The sequence below is a fragment of the Ranitomeya imitator genome, chromosome 8 (genome assembly GCF_032444005.1).
Source record: "Ranitomeya imitator isolate aRanImi1 chromosome 8, aRanImi1.pri, whole genome shotgun sequence".
Classification (NCBI taxonomy): domain Eukaryota; kingdom Metazoa; phylum Chordata; class Amphibia; order Anura; family Dendrobatidae; genus Ranitomeya; species Ranitomeya imitator.
In genome coordinates, this window is record NC_091289.1 from 173259053 (window position 1) to 173277362 (window position 18310).

General features: G+C 47.8%; 1 protein-coding gene across 2 annotated transcripts in view; it reads left to right on the top strand.

Moving 5' to 3' along the window:
• EPS15 (epidermal growth factor receptor pathway substrate 15) overlaps positions 1-18310 on the top strand; it is an 80511-nt gene that overhangs the window by 54188 nt on the left and 8013 nt on the right. Inside the window, exons 14-25 of one of the 2 annotated variants that reach the window (XM_069737925.1) lie at positions 2667-2828; positions 3759-3941; positions 4825-5031; positions 5942-6031; positions 6634-6742; positions 7269-7304; positions 8260-8411; positions 8496-8558; positions 8897-8966; positions 9828-9907; positions 12059-12209; positions 13379-13533. In XM_069737925.1, coding sequence (XP_069594026.1) covers positions 2667-2828; positions 3759-3941; positions 4825-5031; positions 5942-6031; positions 6634-6742; positions 7269-7304; positions 8260-8411; positions 8496-8558; positions 8897-8966; positions 9828-9907; positions 12059-12209; positions 13379-13533 — 1458 coding nt within the window. Of the gene's footprint in view, positions 1-2666; positions 2829-3758; positions 3942-4824; positions 5032-5941; positions 6032-6633; positions 6743-7268; positions 7305-8259; positions 8559-8896; positions 8967-9827; positions 9908-12058; positions 12210-13378; positions 13534-18310 lie in introns of both variants that reach the window. The other variant, XM_069737924.1, reaches the window with a different exon arrangement.

Sequence of the window (18310 nt, forward strand, 5' to 3'; positions counted from 1 at the left end):
TATCCATAGCCACCGTTGCCATCCTGGTATCCATGGCCACCGTTGCCATCCTGGTATCCATGGCCACCATCCTCATCCTGGTATCCATGGCCACCATCCTCATCCTGGTATCCATGGCCTCAATCCTCATCCTGGTATCCATGGGCCCCATCCCCTTCTTAGTATCTGTGGCCACCATCCCCTTCCTGGTATCCGTGGCCACCGTTGCCATCCTGGTATCCATGGCCACCGTTGCCATCCTGGTATCCATGGCCACCGTTGCCATCCTGGTATCCATGGCCACCATCCTCATCCTGGTATCCATGGCCACCATCCTCATCCTGGTATCCATGGCCTCAATCCTCATCCTGGTATCCATGGGCCCCATCCCCTTCTTAGTATCTGTGGCCACCATCGCCGTCCTGGTATCCATGGCCACCGTTGCCATCCTGGTATCCATGGCCACCGTTGCCATCCTGGTATCCATGGCCACCGTTGCCATCCTGGTATCCATGGCCACCGTTGCCATCCTGGTATCCATGGCCACCGTTGCCATCCTGGTATCCATGGCCACCGTTGCCATCCTGGTATCCATGGCCACAGTTGCCATCCTGGTATCCATGGCCACCATCCTCATGCTGGTATCCATGGCCACCATCCTCATCCTGGTATCCATGGTCACCATCCTCATCCTGGTATCCATGGTCCCCATCCTGGTATCCATGGGCCCCATCCCCTTCTTAGTATCTGTGGCCACCATCCCGTTCCTGGTATCCGTGGCCACCATCCCCATCCTGGTATCCGTGGCCACCATCCCCATCCTGGTATCCGTGGCCACCATCCCCATCTTGGTGTCCGTGGCCACCATCCCCATCCTGGTATCCATGGCCACCATCTCCGTCCTGGTATCCATGGCCACCATCACCGTCCTGGTATCCATGGTTCCCATCCTGGTATCCATGGTTCCCATCCTGGTATCCATGGTTCCCATCCTGGTATCCATGGTTCCCATCCTGGTATCCATGGTCCCCATCCTGGTATCCATGGTCCCCATCCTGGTATCCATGGCCCCCATCCTGGTATCCATGGCCACCGTTGCCATCCTGGTATCCATGGCCACCGTTGCCATCCAAGTATCTATGGCCCCATCCTGTTATCCATGTGCCCCATCCCCAACTTAGTATCTGTGGCCACCATCCCCATCCTGGTATCTGTGGCCACCATCCCCATCCTGGTATCCATGGCCACCATCCCCATCCTGGTATCCATGGCCACAATCCTCATCCTGGTATCCATGGCCACCATCCTCATCCTGGTATCCATGGCCACCATCCTCATCCTGGTATCCATGGCTACCATCCTCATCCTGGTATCCATGGCCTCAATCCTCATCCTGGTATCCATGGTTCCCATCCTGGTGTCCATGGTTCCCATCCTGGTATCCATAGTCCCCATCCTGGTATCCATGTGCCCCATCCCCATCTTAGTATCCGTGGCCACCATCCCCATCCTGGTATCCGTGGTCACCATCCCCATCCTGGTATCCGTGGTCACCATCCCCATCTTGGTGTCCGTGGCCACCATTGCCGTCCTGGTATCCGTGGCCACCATTGCCGTCCTGTTATCCATGGCCACCATTCCCGTCCTGGTATCCATGGCCACGATCCCCATCCTGGTATCCATGGCCCCCCATCCCCGTCCTGGTATCCATGCCCCCATTGTGGTATGCATTGCCCCGTCCTTATCCTGGTATCCATGGCCTCATCCTGGTATCCATGGCACCATCCTGTTATCCATGGGCCCCATCTTAGTATCTGTGGCCACCATCCCCATCCTGGTTTCTGTGGCCACCATCCCCATCCTTGTATCCATGGCCACCTTCGCCATCCTGATATCCGTGGCCACCATCCTGTTTTCCATGGGCCCCATCCCCATCTTAGTATCTGTGGCCACCATCCCCATCCTGGTATCCATGGCCCCCATCCCCGTCCTGGTATCCATGCCCCCATCGTGGTATCCATGGCCCCGTCCTTATCCTGGTATCCATGGCCCCCATACTCATCCTGGTATCCATGGCCCCATCCTGTTATCCATGGGTCCCATCCCCATCTTAGTATCTGTGGCCACCATCCCCGTCCTGGTATCCATGGCCACCATCCTGGTGCACACATTAAAAAATAAATGATTCTACTCACCTTCCTTACCTCTCTCACAGCGCTGCGTCCTGCTGATACTAGCATCTAATTTCAGCGTGTAACAGTGCATGACGTTACTGCAATGCGCCCCCACACACAGAGATCAGCTGCTGGAATATTCACTGCTCCCCACGCCCGGGACTACGGGCGTGGAGAACAGTGAATATTCATTCCCTTTACTAGCAGCACACGTGCTTGTCCAGCTGCTGCAGGAGCCGGCGACTGCGGCTAACACTGTGCGTGCTATTAAACAGATTACATCCGGACTACAAAACGCACTCCCCACTTTCCTTCACAATTTTTTGAGGAAAACAGTGGGTCTTATAGTCTGCAAAATACAGTATGTATATGAAGAGTAGAAGGTCTGTTCTTAAACTGGTTAGTAGTTGTTGCGGTAGATTACCCTTTGGGCCTCGGCCCCTCTTTGCTCATCGCTGGCCCTGCTTGTTGTCTCTTGCAAATTATTTGAAGCTGGATTGTTCTGTTTTCCAGGATCTGCAGGATGAGGTGGAGCGAGAGAACACCAACCTACAGATGCTGCAGGCTCAGAAGCTGGAGGTGGAAGAGGTCCTGGCCGGACTGGATGAGCAGAAGGCAAAGCTGGAGAGCCAGTTACAGGACCTGCGGCTGAAGTGTGCGGAGGAGACCCAGCTGGTATGGGCCTTGTGATGGCGCTGCCTAATAAGGTGGCAGCGCCAACCAGACATTGTACCAGATCTGCTAATTCTAACTTATTCATTTAGACTAGTCAGTGTGAAAATGTGACATATTTACCGCAGTGGCTCATACTGGATGATATATTTGGTGCATCTTTACAATGCCTATTGGTTGGCTTATTATATATTGTACTAGTAATTTTCTAAAACTTTTTCTCATAGTTAAAGTGGGTTTTTCGGTTTTAGAAACATTCCTTCCCAGTGCAGATTGTTTTTAATAAAAAACAAAACAAAACTGAGCTTTACTCACCCTCCTGGGGTCTCCATCGCTGCTCCCATTCTTTTTTTTATTGTTTGCAATACTGACCTAACATCGACAGCGCTGCAGCCAATGGGTGAGCTCAGTGCTTCATGGGCGGAGCTGCTGAGCTCAGTTATTGGCTGCAGCTCTGTTAATGTCACATCACTGCTGCAGATTTTAGACACCGGAAGCAGTGGCAACTATGCACCGGACCTGGGGAGGGTGAGTAAGGCTCAGTTTTGTACCCAAAGTCCCTTTTAATACATTTTTGCTTTATGTTGCCAATTATAATGAATTTTTGCCTAAAATGTCAGATCTTTCGTGGCGGTGTATAGCCGTTTAGATTATCCTCTGGATCAGCATGCAGCTTTATATCTGGGTTAGCTTCAAAGCTGCAATGTCTGGCGTGCTGGGCTCGTTATGCTGCCGCCTGACTTTTGTAAGACGCATTGACGGAGCTACATGAAGCAAAAAATCAGCCCATCGCACTGATATCTTTACAGTTAGACATATTAATAACCAGTATGGAACAATATGATTAATGCTCCCAAACTCCATCCTTTGAAAATCTGGATCTTTGCAGTGAATTCCCATCATTTCTACAGATTAACCCTTCTTTCTCTCCAGATCTCTTTATTGCAGACTGAGGCATCCAGCCAGGAGATGCAGATTTCCAATTATGAAGAGGAAGTAAGCAAGGCCATAGAGGAACTGAGCAGACTGAAGGAGGAGACGGCGCAGCTGGAGGAGAAGCTGGAGCGCGGGAAGGAACGTCTCACACCCCTGGAGCACCAGCTGCTCGAATGCAAGGTAGAGCTACGCTTAGTAAGATGCTCCTCGTCAATCACTGGGGGGGGGGGTAATTGGGTTTTGTTGTGTGGACTTTACTGTGACGTGCTAATCCTAAATTATTCAATGACTATAAGTCAAAATACAAAGGGCCTGTCCAGTCTTTAAAGGGAATCTGTCAATAGGATCTACCCTCCTAAGCCGTCTATATGAGCACGCAGGTCATAGAAATCTGAATAACATGATACCTTGATATCTGCGATCTGATGTTTTATTCCAGAGAAATCCACATTTTTCTTAATATGTGAGCTGTTAAGATCTATGGGTTGGACATAGATCTTCCCGAGAATCTGCCTCAGTGAAAGGGGGAGTTTCCAGTGTGAGACATGTCGATCAGGAGAACAGGCTGTCAGTCATTACGTGTCTCCCCCTTCCATGTAAAATAAGCTCTGCAGGCAAATTCTTGGTTTCTGTACCTAAATAAACAGGGAAGAGTTCAGAAAAAGAATATTTTGCAAACTCTCCCGTCACAACGAGCTCACGGATGGATTCTTGGTGGATTTATTTCTGCCCCCAGCAATGTGCAGGGAGACTGTTAAAGCCAATCTGTGCAGGAATATTGAAGCCCAAACGAGGAAGGATGTCCATTCGAAACTTGATATTGAAATTATAGAGTTAAAAGGGTTTGACCGGGATTTGAAAAAAAATTATCTCTCTCAAAAGAAAAAGGAAAGTTTATCATATAGTTCTTCTTACTTTTTTTTTTTTTATTTTTTCTCTATGTTCTCGCTCTTCGCCCAATTTTAAAATTTGTGGACAAAACCCCTTTTGACCGTAGTAATTGCTCTTTTTTTCCATATGTTTATGTATAATTTTCTAATTTTTTTTTTAATCTTTATTTTAGGCCAAACTTCAAGATATAAAGCCCAGTGAGAACGACCTGAACTCTCCGTTTCATGTCAGCTGGCGTCACCACTTAGATTTGCCCATGGTCAATGGCACGGGGGATCATTCCAGTCTGAGTAACAGCAGCAGCGAGCCAGCCAATCTTCATGAAACTGCAGAGTACGAAAGCTTGGCCCAGCCAGAAAATCAGAGCCACAGTTCTCCGGTTCGTAAACGATGTGCATTTTGTGATGCCGAAGTAAAGTTTTCCTACTTGCCTTATACTTTCCGCTTAAAGGGGTTCTCCATTTTCAGTGAATTCCTGTCCACAGGTGCAGTTTATTTTATTTAAGTTTATTCTTTTAAAATGTAGTTTACTTTCCCTCCCCGGGGTCCGGCGCTGAGTTACTACACTGCTCCCGTGTGTCTGCAGCACTGACGTCACGTCGACCTAGCTGCAGCCAATCACTGAGCTTAGCGGCTCTGCCCAAGTACACTGCATGAGCCGCTCCGAGTCTTGAAAATCATTGATTGGCCTACAGACGGTGGGAGCTGCGGCAGAGACTCAGCGCTGGATCTGGGGAGGGTGAGAAAAGCCCAGTTTGTTTGTTTTTTTTTAAAGGGATGTTCTGAAAACGGAATTTCCTTTAAACTGTCCGTGTAAGGCTACGTTCACATTTGCTTTGTTGGGCGCAGCGTCGGCGACGCAACCAACAACGCATGTACACAACGCATCGTTTTGCGACGCATGCGTTGTCATAAGATCCTACAGATCAGGAATTTCGGCGCAGGGAAAACGCTACAAAAGTAGCGTCCTCTGCGCCCTGTCATGTGCGTTTATATGACGCATGCGTCGTAAAACACAGTGCAATGCATATCGGCGCATGTCCATGTGCCCCCCATGTTAAAGATAGGGGCGCATGACGCATGCGTCGGTATGCGTCGCCGACGCTGCGCCTAACAACGCAAATGTGAACGTAGCCTAATAAATAGATATGTCTAACTCAACAACCATCCAATGTTATGGGGGCCTCAGAAAGGTAGATGTCATGTGATATAAGGGTTGGGTTGTTGTAAGCCGGCACCAAAAGTGACTGTCAGCAGCTGACTCTTCACCATCTGTCCTGACATTACAGGTACGGAGCAGTCCGGAAATCGCCCACACGTCAGGGAGTGAAGTGGAAGAAAAAGACGAGACTCCTAATATACCAGCCCCAGCTGACAAGGTATGGCGCAGATGATCTGGGCTTTTGCAGTGTCATGATCCAGTGGCCACATTGATAGTCCATGGCCACTGAACAAGAGCCCTGCGAACCTCCTACTACTATGTTGCAGCATGAAGTAAGAGGGGTCTGCTAATCCGAAGAAACCCCGGGGGAGCAGGAGGTTCGAAGTGTCTAGTTTGGCTGCCAAGGGCTGTCGATATGACCACTGACCCAGGTTCCTGCCAGTCTCTTTGCTCAACTCTAACCATTACCATGTTATAAAATCAATGATCACAAACCTATAATTTTTCAGCTGTTGTAAAACTACAACTCCCATCATGCCTTGACCGGCCCATGATGGTTATGGCGTGCTGAAAAGTTGTAGTTTTGCAGCAGCTTGACAACCTCAGGTTGGCGATTAGAAAAATGGCATTAAAATCGCCAGTTTCAGCTGCTGGAAGTTCATCGTAAGACATTTTGATTTGATTCCTAAAACTTTTATAGTTTTATCAGTAAATCCTTTTTATTCCAACATCTGTCACAGTTCTCCATATCATTGGAGTCCTTAGCGCGCCCACGGGAGGAAAACGTAAATTCTGCAAATATATTGTCTGCTTTTTCAGGAAATTACGTTCCATGTGGATCCCTTTGAAGTGCAGCAAAGTGCACCTGCCGCAGAGAGTGTGCCGGAGACGGGGCTGGACTTCTTCCACAGTGACCCGTTTGTTGGAAGTAAGTGCTTTCTTTTTCTTTTTTTTGGAAGGAGGCTCATATCTTAATCAGTATCTAAACTGAAAGCTACAAGTTTATACGATGTGTGATGGATTGGAGTTATGTCCAACCAGCATCGTTGCTGGATTTTAGTCATTTTGGTTCTAGAGATCTTTTCACTCCATGAATTAAGGAATTATAAAATACTTTGGGGTGGGGGAGGGAATCCTGTACTTATTTTGGCAAATGCAGAGTAAAGTCCCCATATCCTTTGCCAATCCTTTCTATAGCAACAAGCTCGTCAGACTTTTAATTCCTAAATATTCGGGGTTTTCAGCTTCTGACAGACCCCTGTTCCCTGGCTGTAGTTTGCATAGTGAGAAAAGCACAGCCTGTTTTTATTAAATAAATGTTCCGTTTCAAAAAACCTCTTTTAATTCCCTTTTTCGAAATAAAACCTAAATAACTACCGCTATTATTATTTTCCTTATTGTTCCTTAGTCAACAATGTTTCTTAATCGATCCTTTTTTTTTTTCTTTCTTGCAGATGATCCCTTTAAAGATGATCCATTTGGTAAAACAGGTGAGTTGTTAAGTTGTTTTAAATTATCGGAACATATTGGTCGCTATCAATGTGGATGTAACCCTTGAAAGTAATAAAATACATGTTGAAGGAGATATATATATATATATATATATATATTTTTTTATTTTTTTTAACGGCCTTTTAGGGGGTTAACAGTAACAAATAGTGATGAGCGAGCTTGCTGGGATTAGGTGTTATCAGAGTACGCTCATGTCATAATCGAATATTTTCGGCATCCTTAAAAAAAAGTACTTGAGTTGCCACCGCTGTTCAACACGTGCAGGGATTGCCTGACAAACTGACATGCAGCCACAGTCACTTGAGCATGTTTTTCGAGCACGCCGAAAATACTAGATTAGGAAACGAGCGTGCTTGGATAACACCTTATCCGAGCACGCTTGCTCATCACTAAACATAACGATGTTAACTCATCGGCCTGAGCTCTGACACAGCCTGGTCCACTGCTGCTCCTGGTGATTGTTTGCAGGCTGCAGTGGTGACATCACAACTACAGTGCATGTGACCGCTGCAGCCAGTCACTAGGCTTGTGCCTTCTTCATCAGCTGAGCCCAGTGATTGTAGCAATCACTTTCGCTGTAGTCGTGATGTCACCGCTGCAACCTGTGTGTGAAGTGGAGAGCCAGTGCTGGAACCGGGACCGACCATTGAGGAAACCTGTTGATTTTAGCCCTTGGAGGCCTATAAGTTAAAAAATTGTATATATTAAATATTTGTGATTAGGATTTTATAGGTTCTGTTTTATGAATTTGTGTTTTACCTACTAAGGAAAAATGCTCTGCAGGCAAGAAAGCCATGGATTGTGTGGTGTGCTAATATTCCCCAGATATTACGTGTGTCGTACCCTGTGCCCCCCGCTGTTACTTGTCATGTTATAAATCCTCCCAGTCCACCCACTGCCTTCGTGTGATCTGTCGCCCCTTTTTATTTGCAGATCCATTCGGGGGAGATCCTTTTAAAGACGCTGATCCTTTTGCTTCTGATGTGTTCTTCAAACAACCTTCAGCAGATCCTTTCTCCTCTTCAAAAGAAGATCCATTCCCATCTGCGAAATCCGAAACGTCGGATCCTTTCTCATCTTCAAAAGTAGAAAAAGACGATCCTTTCTTGTCCTCGAAGGCCGACCCCTTCTCCTCCTCTAAAGCTGATCCCTTTTCTTCTGCATCCGAGGATCTGTTCACGTCTTTCAAAGCAGATCCCTTTTCAGCCCCGTCTGACAGCAGTTCGGCCTCGGTATGTGGTGGTGTTATCAATTAGATAAATTCTGCTCATGTGATGCCTTTTCTGATCTTGGAAAGTTTCTTTTCTATACACAGCAGTGCAATATTGCACAGGACAAATGCCCTTTCCTTATAGCCCGGAGAACCGGGGTGGTTGTGCAAACCTTAGAGAAAAGCCCACTTCTGTCGCACCAAACGTCGGCATAGTTTCTATTGTTTGGCTGCTGCTCTTTGATCTAGACTGATCCTTTCTGACACAGATGGAGTATTCACGCTCCCTCCTCACTAATAATCGTCATTGCATCCTGAAATCTTCCCTCCTGAGAGCCCTCGTATGTTGTTTTCTTGTAGAACGAAGCTTTGAAGACCAATGACCCTTTCGCACCCGGTGGTACATTTGTGCCAGCAAGCACTGAAACTGGTGAGTAATTACAGGAGATCGTGTTTTTTCCCTTGTAGTACTGAATGGCGGTGATGATTTTGTGTATTTAGTCTATATCTGACATGGACAAATCCCAGGAGTCAGGTAGGTGAGGATAAAGGGCACCTGATATTTGCAAAAAGTCATATTCTATGGGCTACATAGTGTTGCTGATCCGTGGTGTTTCGGCTTCTGAGACCATCACCGATCGCTCAAAACATCACGTGCCTGCTGCTGTAGCCAGGACTGATGGGACTCATCATTAATACAAGGCAAAGGCAAAATGTACTATGTAGAAGTATCGCAGCCCCCTTCAATCATATGATTGGCCTGATCACCAAGAGACGGACCCCCACTGATCCGATATTGATGACCATCAATATTGAAATTATCTGCACACTAAAAGAATAAGGCTGGTTCCCGGAGTGGCCCCGGTTCCCGGAGTGGCCCCGGTTCCCGGAGTGGCCCCGGTTCCCGGAGTGGCCCCGGTTCCCGGAGTGGCCCCGGTTCCCGGAGTGGCCCCGGTTCCCGGAGTGGCCCCGGTTCCCGGAGTGGCCCCGGTTCCCGGAGTGGCCCCGGTTCCCGGAGTGGCCCCGGTTCCCGGAGTGGCCCCGGTTCCCGGAGTGGCCCCGGTTCCCGGAGTGGCCCCGGTTCCCGGAGTGGCCCCGGTTCCCGGAGTGGCCCCGGTTCCCGGAGTGGCCCCGGTTCCCGGAGTGGCCCCGGTTCCCGGAGTGGCCCCGGTCGCTCCAGATTTAATTCAGATCTGTGCAATGTGCTAAATCCAACTTCTGGATCAAAATCTACACGTTGCATGATGTGACTGTACGTCATTGCCACTTTCTCCTAATTCTGTATCATCAGGAAATGACGACCCATTCACTTCAGTCTTTGGAAATGAATCATTTGCCGGAGGGTTTGCCGACTTCTCTGAACTTTCCAAGGTATTCTGATATGATTTTTTTTTTACTTAGCTGCCATTTTTTTTATTTTGGATTTTGTGATTGTACAGTTAGGTCCATATATATTTGGACAGACACAACATTTTTCTAATTTTGGTTATAGACATTACCACAATGAATTTTAAACAAAACAATTCAGATGCAGTTGAAGATCAGACTTTCAGCTTTCATTTGAGGGCATCCACATTAAAATTGGATGAAGGGTTTAGGAGTTTCAGCTCCATAACATGCACCACCCTCTTTTTTAAAGGGACCAAAAGTAATTGGACAATTGACTCCAGGGCTATTTCATGGACAGGTGTGGGCAATCCCTTCGTTATATCATTCTCAATTAAGCAGATAACAGGCCTGGTGTTGATTTGAGGTGTGGTGCTGCATTTGGAAGGCTTTGCTGTGAAGTAAACATGCGGTCAAAGGAGCTCTCCATGCGGGTGAAACAAGCCATCCTTAAGCTGCAAAAACAGAAAAACCAATCCGAGAAATTGCTATAATATTAGGAGTGGCAAAATCTACAGTTTGGTACATCCTGAGAAAGAAAGAAAGCCCTGGTGAACTCATCAATGCAAAAAGCCCTGGGCGCCCACGGAAGGCAACAGTGGTGGATGATCGCAGAATAATCTCCATGGTGAAGAGAAACCCCTTCACAACAGCCAACCAAGTGAACAACACTCTCCAGGGGGTCGGCGTATCAATATCCAAATCTACCATAAAGAGAAGACTGCATGAAAGTAAATACAGAGGGTTCACTGCACGGTGCAGCCACTCATAAGCATCAAGAATAAAAAGGCTAAAAAACATCTAAAAAAGCCGCACAGTTCTGGAAGAACATTTTTTGGACAGATGAAACCAAGATCAACCTCTACCAGAATGATGGAAAGAGAAAAGTATGGCGAAGGCGTGGTACAGCTCATGATCCAAAGCATACCACATCATCTGTAAAACACGGCGGAGGCAGTGTGATGGCGCGGGCATGCACGGCTGCCAGTGGCACTGGGTCACTAGTGTTTATTGATGATGTGACACAGGATGGAAGCAGCCGAATGAAGTCTGAGGTATTCAGAGCCGCCATACTGTGTGCTCAGATCCAGCCAAATGCAGCCAAACTGATTGGTCGTCATTTCATACTACAGATGGACAACGATGACCCAAAACATAAAGCCAAAGCAACCCAGGAGTTTATTAAAGCAAAGAAGTGGAATATTCTGGAATGGCCAAGTCAGTCACCTGATCTCAACCCAATTGAGCAGCATTTCACTTGTTAAAGACTAAACTTCAGACAGAAAGGCCACAAATAAACAGCAACCGAAAACCACCGCAGTGAAGGCCTGGCAGAGCATGAAAAAGGAGGAAACACAGCGTCTGGTGGTGTCCATGAGTTCAAGACTTCAGGCAGTCATTGCCAACAAAGGGTTTTCAACCAAGTACTAGAAATGAACACTTTATTTAAAATTATTGAATCGGTCCAATTACTTTTGGTCCCTTAAAAACAGGGTGGCACATGTTAAGGAGCTGAAACTCCTAAACCCTTCATCCAATGTTAATGTGGATACCCTCAAATGAAAGCTGAAAGTCTGAACTTCAACTGCATCTGAATTGTTCTGTTTAAAATTCATTGTGGTAATGTCTATAACCAAAATTAGAAAAATGTTTTCTCTGTCCAAATATATATGGACCTAACTGTATTTCCCCTCCTTGGAGCCTTCACCTTTGTTTTTGGCCAGAATAAAATATAATTAAAAAAAAAAAAGAAGTGAAATGGACCTGGGTGTGTGATGTATTTGATTAAATGGAAAGTAAATCGGTGAAGAGAGTCTCTTGGGCAAAGAGATGTTACTATTTTGTGACAATTTTAACACTATTAGGGCGCTGTGAGATGACCGTATAAATGGAACCACAATGCACGGACTGGCTGGCAGCTCTCCCAAGCATGACAGCTTCATGTATTTCTATGCAGCCTTTCACACTCAGGCAGGGAGAGCTGCCAGCCAGTCCGTGCATTGCGGCCTGATTTATACGGCCATCTGACTTCGCCCTTATGGTCATTAATGATTTTTTTTTTTTACAGCCCAGATTTTTTCTTCTTCTCCCTTATCCCCCAAACAAAAGCTTTTTTAATTTTTTGTCACACACCAGAACAGCAGCACGGACTCAGCTGACGGCAGAAAAGAAAAGGAGACACTAAGCATCAAGAGCACATTAGAAGAGGAGTCTTCTGAAATAGACACTCCACCGGCATTACCTCCGAAAACTGGAACTCCCACTCGGCCATGTCCACCCCCACCAGGTAGGCCTCCATACTCTGTACTACAGCCATTGAGCCTCCTAATAGGCTGACACTTCCTGTTCTGTACAGATGACTTTTCAGTAGTCTCATTATCATCGCAGACTGGATAATGACAGATCTCTTCTATGATTTTCACAGCCCACCTTCTCCCCTTTCCTACACAACGACCTCTGTACAGGTCACACAGCATCCTTGTAACGTTCTTCCAGAGATGTCCAAGAATATCCCCAGTTTAGAGGTTCCTATGGGCCATCCATGTATGTTAACATTGCCTAGGCAAGTTGGTGGCCCCCATAATCATGTGTAAGAAAAAAATGAAAAATCTAAAATCGGAAATAAAAAAAATGGATTAGAAAAATCTTGTCTTAATTGGTTAAAAAAAAGCAACAACTATACAATAAACTGTAACCTTCCATCTAAATACTGGCATCCAGACACTTCCCTGACGTAGGCAAGCAGACGCTAAAATATAAAACCTTCCTTTTCGGCAGGGTTTTTTTTGGGGGGACACAATAGAGTGGAAGGGAGTCTTATAAAAAATCAAATAAAAAAAAATAAAAAAAAAAGATCAACACCAAAAAGGAGGTCAAAAAGATTCCAAAGTTTCATATTTTAGATTCCATACACTTTATTAGAGCTTTGGATGTATAAGGGACACATCTGGAAACCATTTTTGGGCCCCCCATTGGAGTGCTGAATAGGGTGGAGAACGTGGTGTGAACCCGGCCTAAACCAAAAGTCAAGAAAGAAAATGGGTCATCATCATTTTCCTGTTTTGTGTGTATAATCCAGGTCCATCCATGTGTTAAAGGGGTATTCCCATCTCCTAATATGTAATAGGTTTAATAATATTAGCAAATGCCTTCAATTACAAATGTTGTAGAATTCTTCTGATTCACTTTGTTGCTTACCCCATGTGCTGAGCATTGCAGTAGCTTAGTTATCGATGGTTACGACCACTTGCTATCTGTCACTATATGAATGGCCTGCACATGGGGGTAAGCAACGTAGCTTATCAGAAGAACTATACCATATTTCTAACTGGAGGTATTTGCTGATATTATTATTACACCTACTATATATTTGGAGAGGATCTTGGAGATGGGCATAGCCTTTTAAGAAAATGTGTTGTACTGATAGGAATGTGCTTTTCCGCTCTTTCCGTTTAGGCCAGAGGCCTCCCTCTAAGCCAGAGGACTTGTTCAAGCAAGGAGACCCATTCCAGGCATTCAATCTCAGCTTCCCCAGCGAGGCGGAGGAGTCTGACCCCTTCACAGCCGGCAAAGGAACAGGCGAGAGCGGGAGTCTTAGTAGCTTTAACACTGTAAGTACAACCTGAGCCCAAAAGCGGTGCGGACTGTAACCCTTCATCAGGATGCTGCTGTGTATGTCTGTATCCAGGGAGCGGGGGCGCCTCTCATGTGGCTCCTCTGTTTTATATAAACCCTTCTGTATTTTATTGTTGTTTACCTCTTGTATTGTTCTTTTATCGATTTTGAAGTAAAAAAAAAAAATTCCAATGACGTCTTTTTGTTGATTTCTTATGTTTATTCTGCTTGGTGCTGATAATGTCCTGATTTCTGCAGCAGTGCGAACTTAAAAAACCACAGGAGATGCCAAAGACCTAGAAATAAAGTCACGCGGAGAGGCGAAGATTCACGTTTTGTATATTTGTATTTCACAAGGATTTTCATTAGCTATTAAACTTTTTTTTTTTTTCTTTTTTTTAGGAAAGCTGGGTGACATGACAGGGGAACCGCATCGGCTCCTGCTACCATAGTCATCCAGCTTTTCCAGACTCCTGCACTGCAGATCTTTTATAATTCTGCAGTGACACGCCACTTAGTAACTGCAATATGATTCGGAGCTGCCAATCAGAAGGCTGGAAAAAGTAATATGGAGGATCCAAAATCACCAATCTGTAATCCTGCGAGAAACACGTCAGACAAATTTGCTTTTTACCTTTTTGGAGGGCGATTCTGCCTTTCTCATAGCTAGAAAACTCGAAAGGCCTCTGTTTTCTTTAAACAAATATGTTAAAGTATTGTTTGGATTCATTCTAACACCATGTAAATGGTTCCATTCACACATCCGCGCGTCGTGGTCTGCGTACTGACCGACCATAGATGATGTATTGTTTGTGCACCCCTTTATACTGACTTTTATGCTTCTAGGGAGACGGCTCTAATGTGATTCCATCTCATTGTCCAATTTGTAAAGTCTAAAGGTTTAAGCACTGACCACCGCTCCATTCATTCTTTATGGGGCTGCTGGATAAGCCGAGCACCGCTTTCGGCAACCCCATAGGGAATAAATGAGCATGTGCATAAAAATTCCTTGTTGTACCGATTTGGTGCGGGTCCCAGCCATCAGACCTCCACCGATCAACCACTTGTCACCGAATGACCCCTTGTTTTACCCGCAGTGTGCATATAATTATGCACAGTAAATCCTCATTATTTTTGCAACACAAGTATTTCGTATAGGGAAAAAAAAGTTGCATCAAACTTTTCAAGGTCACTTGCAACTTTTTCTCCCACAGTTGGGGTCACCCATGATTTACTGTACAATATAGGGTGCAATTTGTCACTGTGAAGCCCTAACAATGGCCATCTTCTTATCAGACTGAGCCGATATTTAAGGTGGTCCCAGGTGGACATCCCTAAGCGTAACCCCACTTTCTCCTTCGCCACATTGGGGGACACAGGACCATGGGTTATGCTGCTGTCACTAGGAGGCTGACACTAAGCTGAGACAAAAAAAGGTTAGCTCCTCCCCTGCAGCATACACCCTCATGCTGGCTTCCAGAGACCCAGTTCAAGCTTAGTGTCCGTAGGAGGCACACTGATTGTTACTTTCTAACCGGACGAAGGGGGCGACGGATTATTTCATGTTCCGATCTCCCCCGAACCAACAACAGGCGAGCACGGGAGTTTCACCTCTCCGTATCCTCTCCTGCGACGTGGGAGCCACTGCCTGAGCTGACCCTTTTGGGCGACTGTCCCTTTCACGGGCGCTGATCTCCCCACGAAGTACAGACGAGCACTGGTGTTTTCCTCCAGTATCCTCTTCTGCAGCCAGGCCTTTTTATTGCCGGACATCTGCCCTGTCCACCAGGTTTCACCCTCGGCTGTACAGAGGCTCTATTACCTGTGGCGTCCGTGCAGCCCACACTGCATCACCACTGTCTATGCGGCTGATTCAGGTGGTGGACGGTTCCTCTCCACCCCCCTTTCAGGGGTTGGTGGATGGAGGCTTCCCAACCCCTGCACCGTCCCTGTCTCTCACCCCAGGCACTCCTCACCTCAGGCCCCTTGTGCAGCAGGATTCCTTCCTGCACGCCGCAGCTCCAGCTCTCTCAGCCGCAGCTTCTCCCACGTGCAGCGCTGTTATCGCCGGCCGTCGCCTACGTCTTCTGCGGGACACAGGACCTCAGGTAAGGAGACTACGTCAGCCTCTCCTCTGCAGTGCCGCCCTCGCTTCCATAGTTTATAGACCCTGTGGTCTATTTTACATTAGGTACACCATGTCCCAGTCAAGGTCTAAAAAATCCTCTAAGGTGCATACGACCTTTTTTTCTGCGTGTACCACCTCCCAGGCTCCACTTCCTCGGCCTCAAAGTTCCCCCCTCTGCTCAGCCTGCGATGCCCCATGTGCCCAGGAGCCCTCCACCGTCACCGACTCCGGCGTACCTAGTCCCCCCGCGTGGGTCGCGTCACTTTCGCAGTCCGTGGATTTTTTAGCCAATGCCATCAAATCCATTCAGAACCCTCCTGGGGAACAGGACAATCCGTTACAGGTGTTAAGAGATCCCTCCGTAACAGGGGAATCGTCGGCCAGCAGGGGCCGCTCTCTTCGGAAAGAGGCACGGTCATCCAGAAAACGGATCCGCACTACCTCTCCTGAGCGCTCATCTCGCCACTCAGCTTCTGGCAGCTCCACCTCTCGCTCACCCTCTTTGGGGGCTCGCAGCGTTCACGACTCTGAATATGAGTCTGATGTATCCTTAGACCCGGAGGCTCCGGAGTTTAGATCTACGGTTGACTCCCTCATTGTAGCGGTCAATCACGCACTTAAACTGGACGATGACTCTAATTCTGCTCCGGACCACGCAGTCTCCTTTACTAGAACCAAGCGTTCTCATAAGACCTTCGCCTCTCACCCAGATTTTCTGGATATAGTCAGGCGACACAGGGAGCGTCCGGATAAGCGTTTCACGGGAAAAAAGGACCTGGTATCGAAGTATCCTTTTTCAGCAGATCTCGTGAAAGACTGGATGGATCCCCCACTAGTAGATCCCCCCAGTTTCGCGCCTTGCTTCCAAAACGCTCCTATCCGTTCCGGAAGGCGCTTCGATTAAGAGTCCCACTGAACGCCAGCTAGATTCCCTAGCTCGCTCAGTGTACGAAGCCTCAGGTTCTTCCCTATCTCCCTCCTTCGCCGCGGCTTGGGTGGCCAAAGCAATGGTTTCCTGGGCGGATGCTCTAGCGAAATCCATTCATGAACAGGATCTCCCATCTGAGATGGCGGACCTCGCTAAACAGATAGCCATGGCTGGTGATTACGTGATGTACGCTTCTCTCGATGCAGTGAATTGCGCAGCATCGGCGGCCTCAAACGCCATCACTATCAGAAGGGCTATTTGGCTCAGAGAGTGGCACGCAGATTCCTCCTCTAAAAAATCTCTGATTTCTCTCCCTTTTCAGAGCGAGCGTCTTTTTGGTGAAAAGCTAGACCAGCTTATTTCCGACGCTACAGGGGGAAAGAGCAAGTTCCTTCCCCAACAGAGGCCCAAGGCGGCCTTCCAGCGCCAGCCATATTTTCGCTTTCGGCCCTTTCGTACCAGCCCAGCCTGGTCCAATCCTGCCGGTTTTTCCAGATCGGACCGATCCGCTCGCTCAGACAGAGACGTTCGTCCCTCTTTCAGGCCGAATCCGTCCTGGCGAGGAAAGCCTAGGCAGCCCAGGGCCAGAGGTTCTAGGCCCCCCAGATTCCCATCTCAATGACTCGGGAACGGCGCCAGTCGATACCACCAGAGTAGGCGGACGGATGGAATCGCTCAGGTCGGTCATCTCCTCGATGGAAAGAGGGGAATTCTTGGCATCGATAGATATCAAGGGTGCCTATCTTCACATTCCAATATTCCCGCCACATCAAAGGTTCCTCCGCTTTGCCGTTCTAGAGAACCATTTCCAGTTCACGGCCTTACCCTTCGGTCTTGCCACGGCACCCAGGGTATTCACGAAGGTCATGGCGGCTGTCATGGCCATTCTTCATTCTCGAGGAGTCGTCGTGTTGCCTTACTTAGACGACCTCCTCATAAAGGGTCCGTCTTATCAGGCCTGCGAGGCAAGCGTCCACATTACCTTGGATTCTCTTTCACGCCTGGGCTGGTTGATCAACTTGAGCAAGTCCTCTCCCGTTCTGCCCGACGGATCTCCTTTCTGGGAATGATCCTGGACACTTCAAGGAGTCTGGTCTTGCTTCCTCGGTCCAAGGCCCAAGCGCTTCAGCAAGGAGCCCGAACGCTCTGCCATCCTCGCCCGTGACCTATTCGGTTTGCCATGAAAATCCTGGGAAAGATGGTTGCAGCAATCGAAGCGGTTCCTTTTGCTCAACTCCATCTCCGCCCCTTGCAACAGGCTCTGCTGGACAATTGGGACAGGAGTCTCTCATCTCTCGACCGTCCTTGCCCGTTGTCTCCGCGGATCAGACAATCTCTTGTATGGTGGACCCTGGGTCCATCTCTTCTCCAGGGGAAGTCCTTTCTCCCGATCTGCTGGTTAGTGGTAACTACCGACGCCAGCCTTCTCGGCTGGGGGGCGGTGTTTCTTCACCACTCTGCCCAGGGCCGTTGGACAGTTCGGGAGTCAAGGCTCCCTATCAACATCCTGGAGATTCGTGCGATCAGACTTGCCCTGAGTCGCTTTCACGCCCTGCTCGCGACCCGCGACTCGCCACCCAATACGAGTCCAATCGGACAACGTCACAGCGGTGGCTTACATAAACCACCAGGGGGGTACCCGCAGCAGGGCGGCGATGCAGGAAGTCTCCCACATTCTTCGTTGGGCCGAAACCAACCATTCCACCATTTCCGCGGT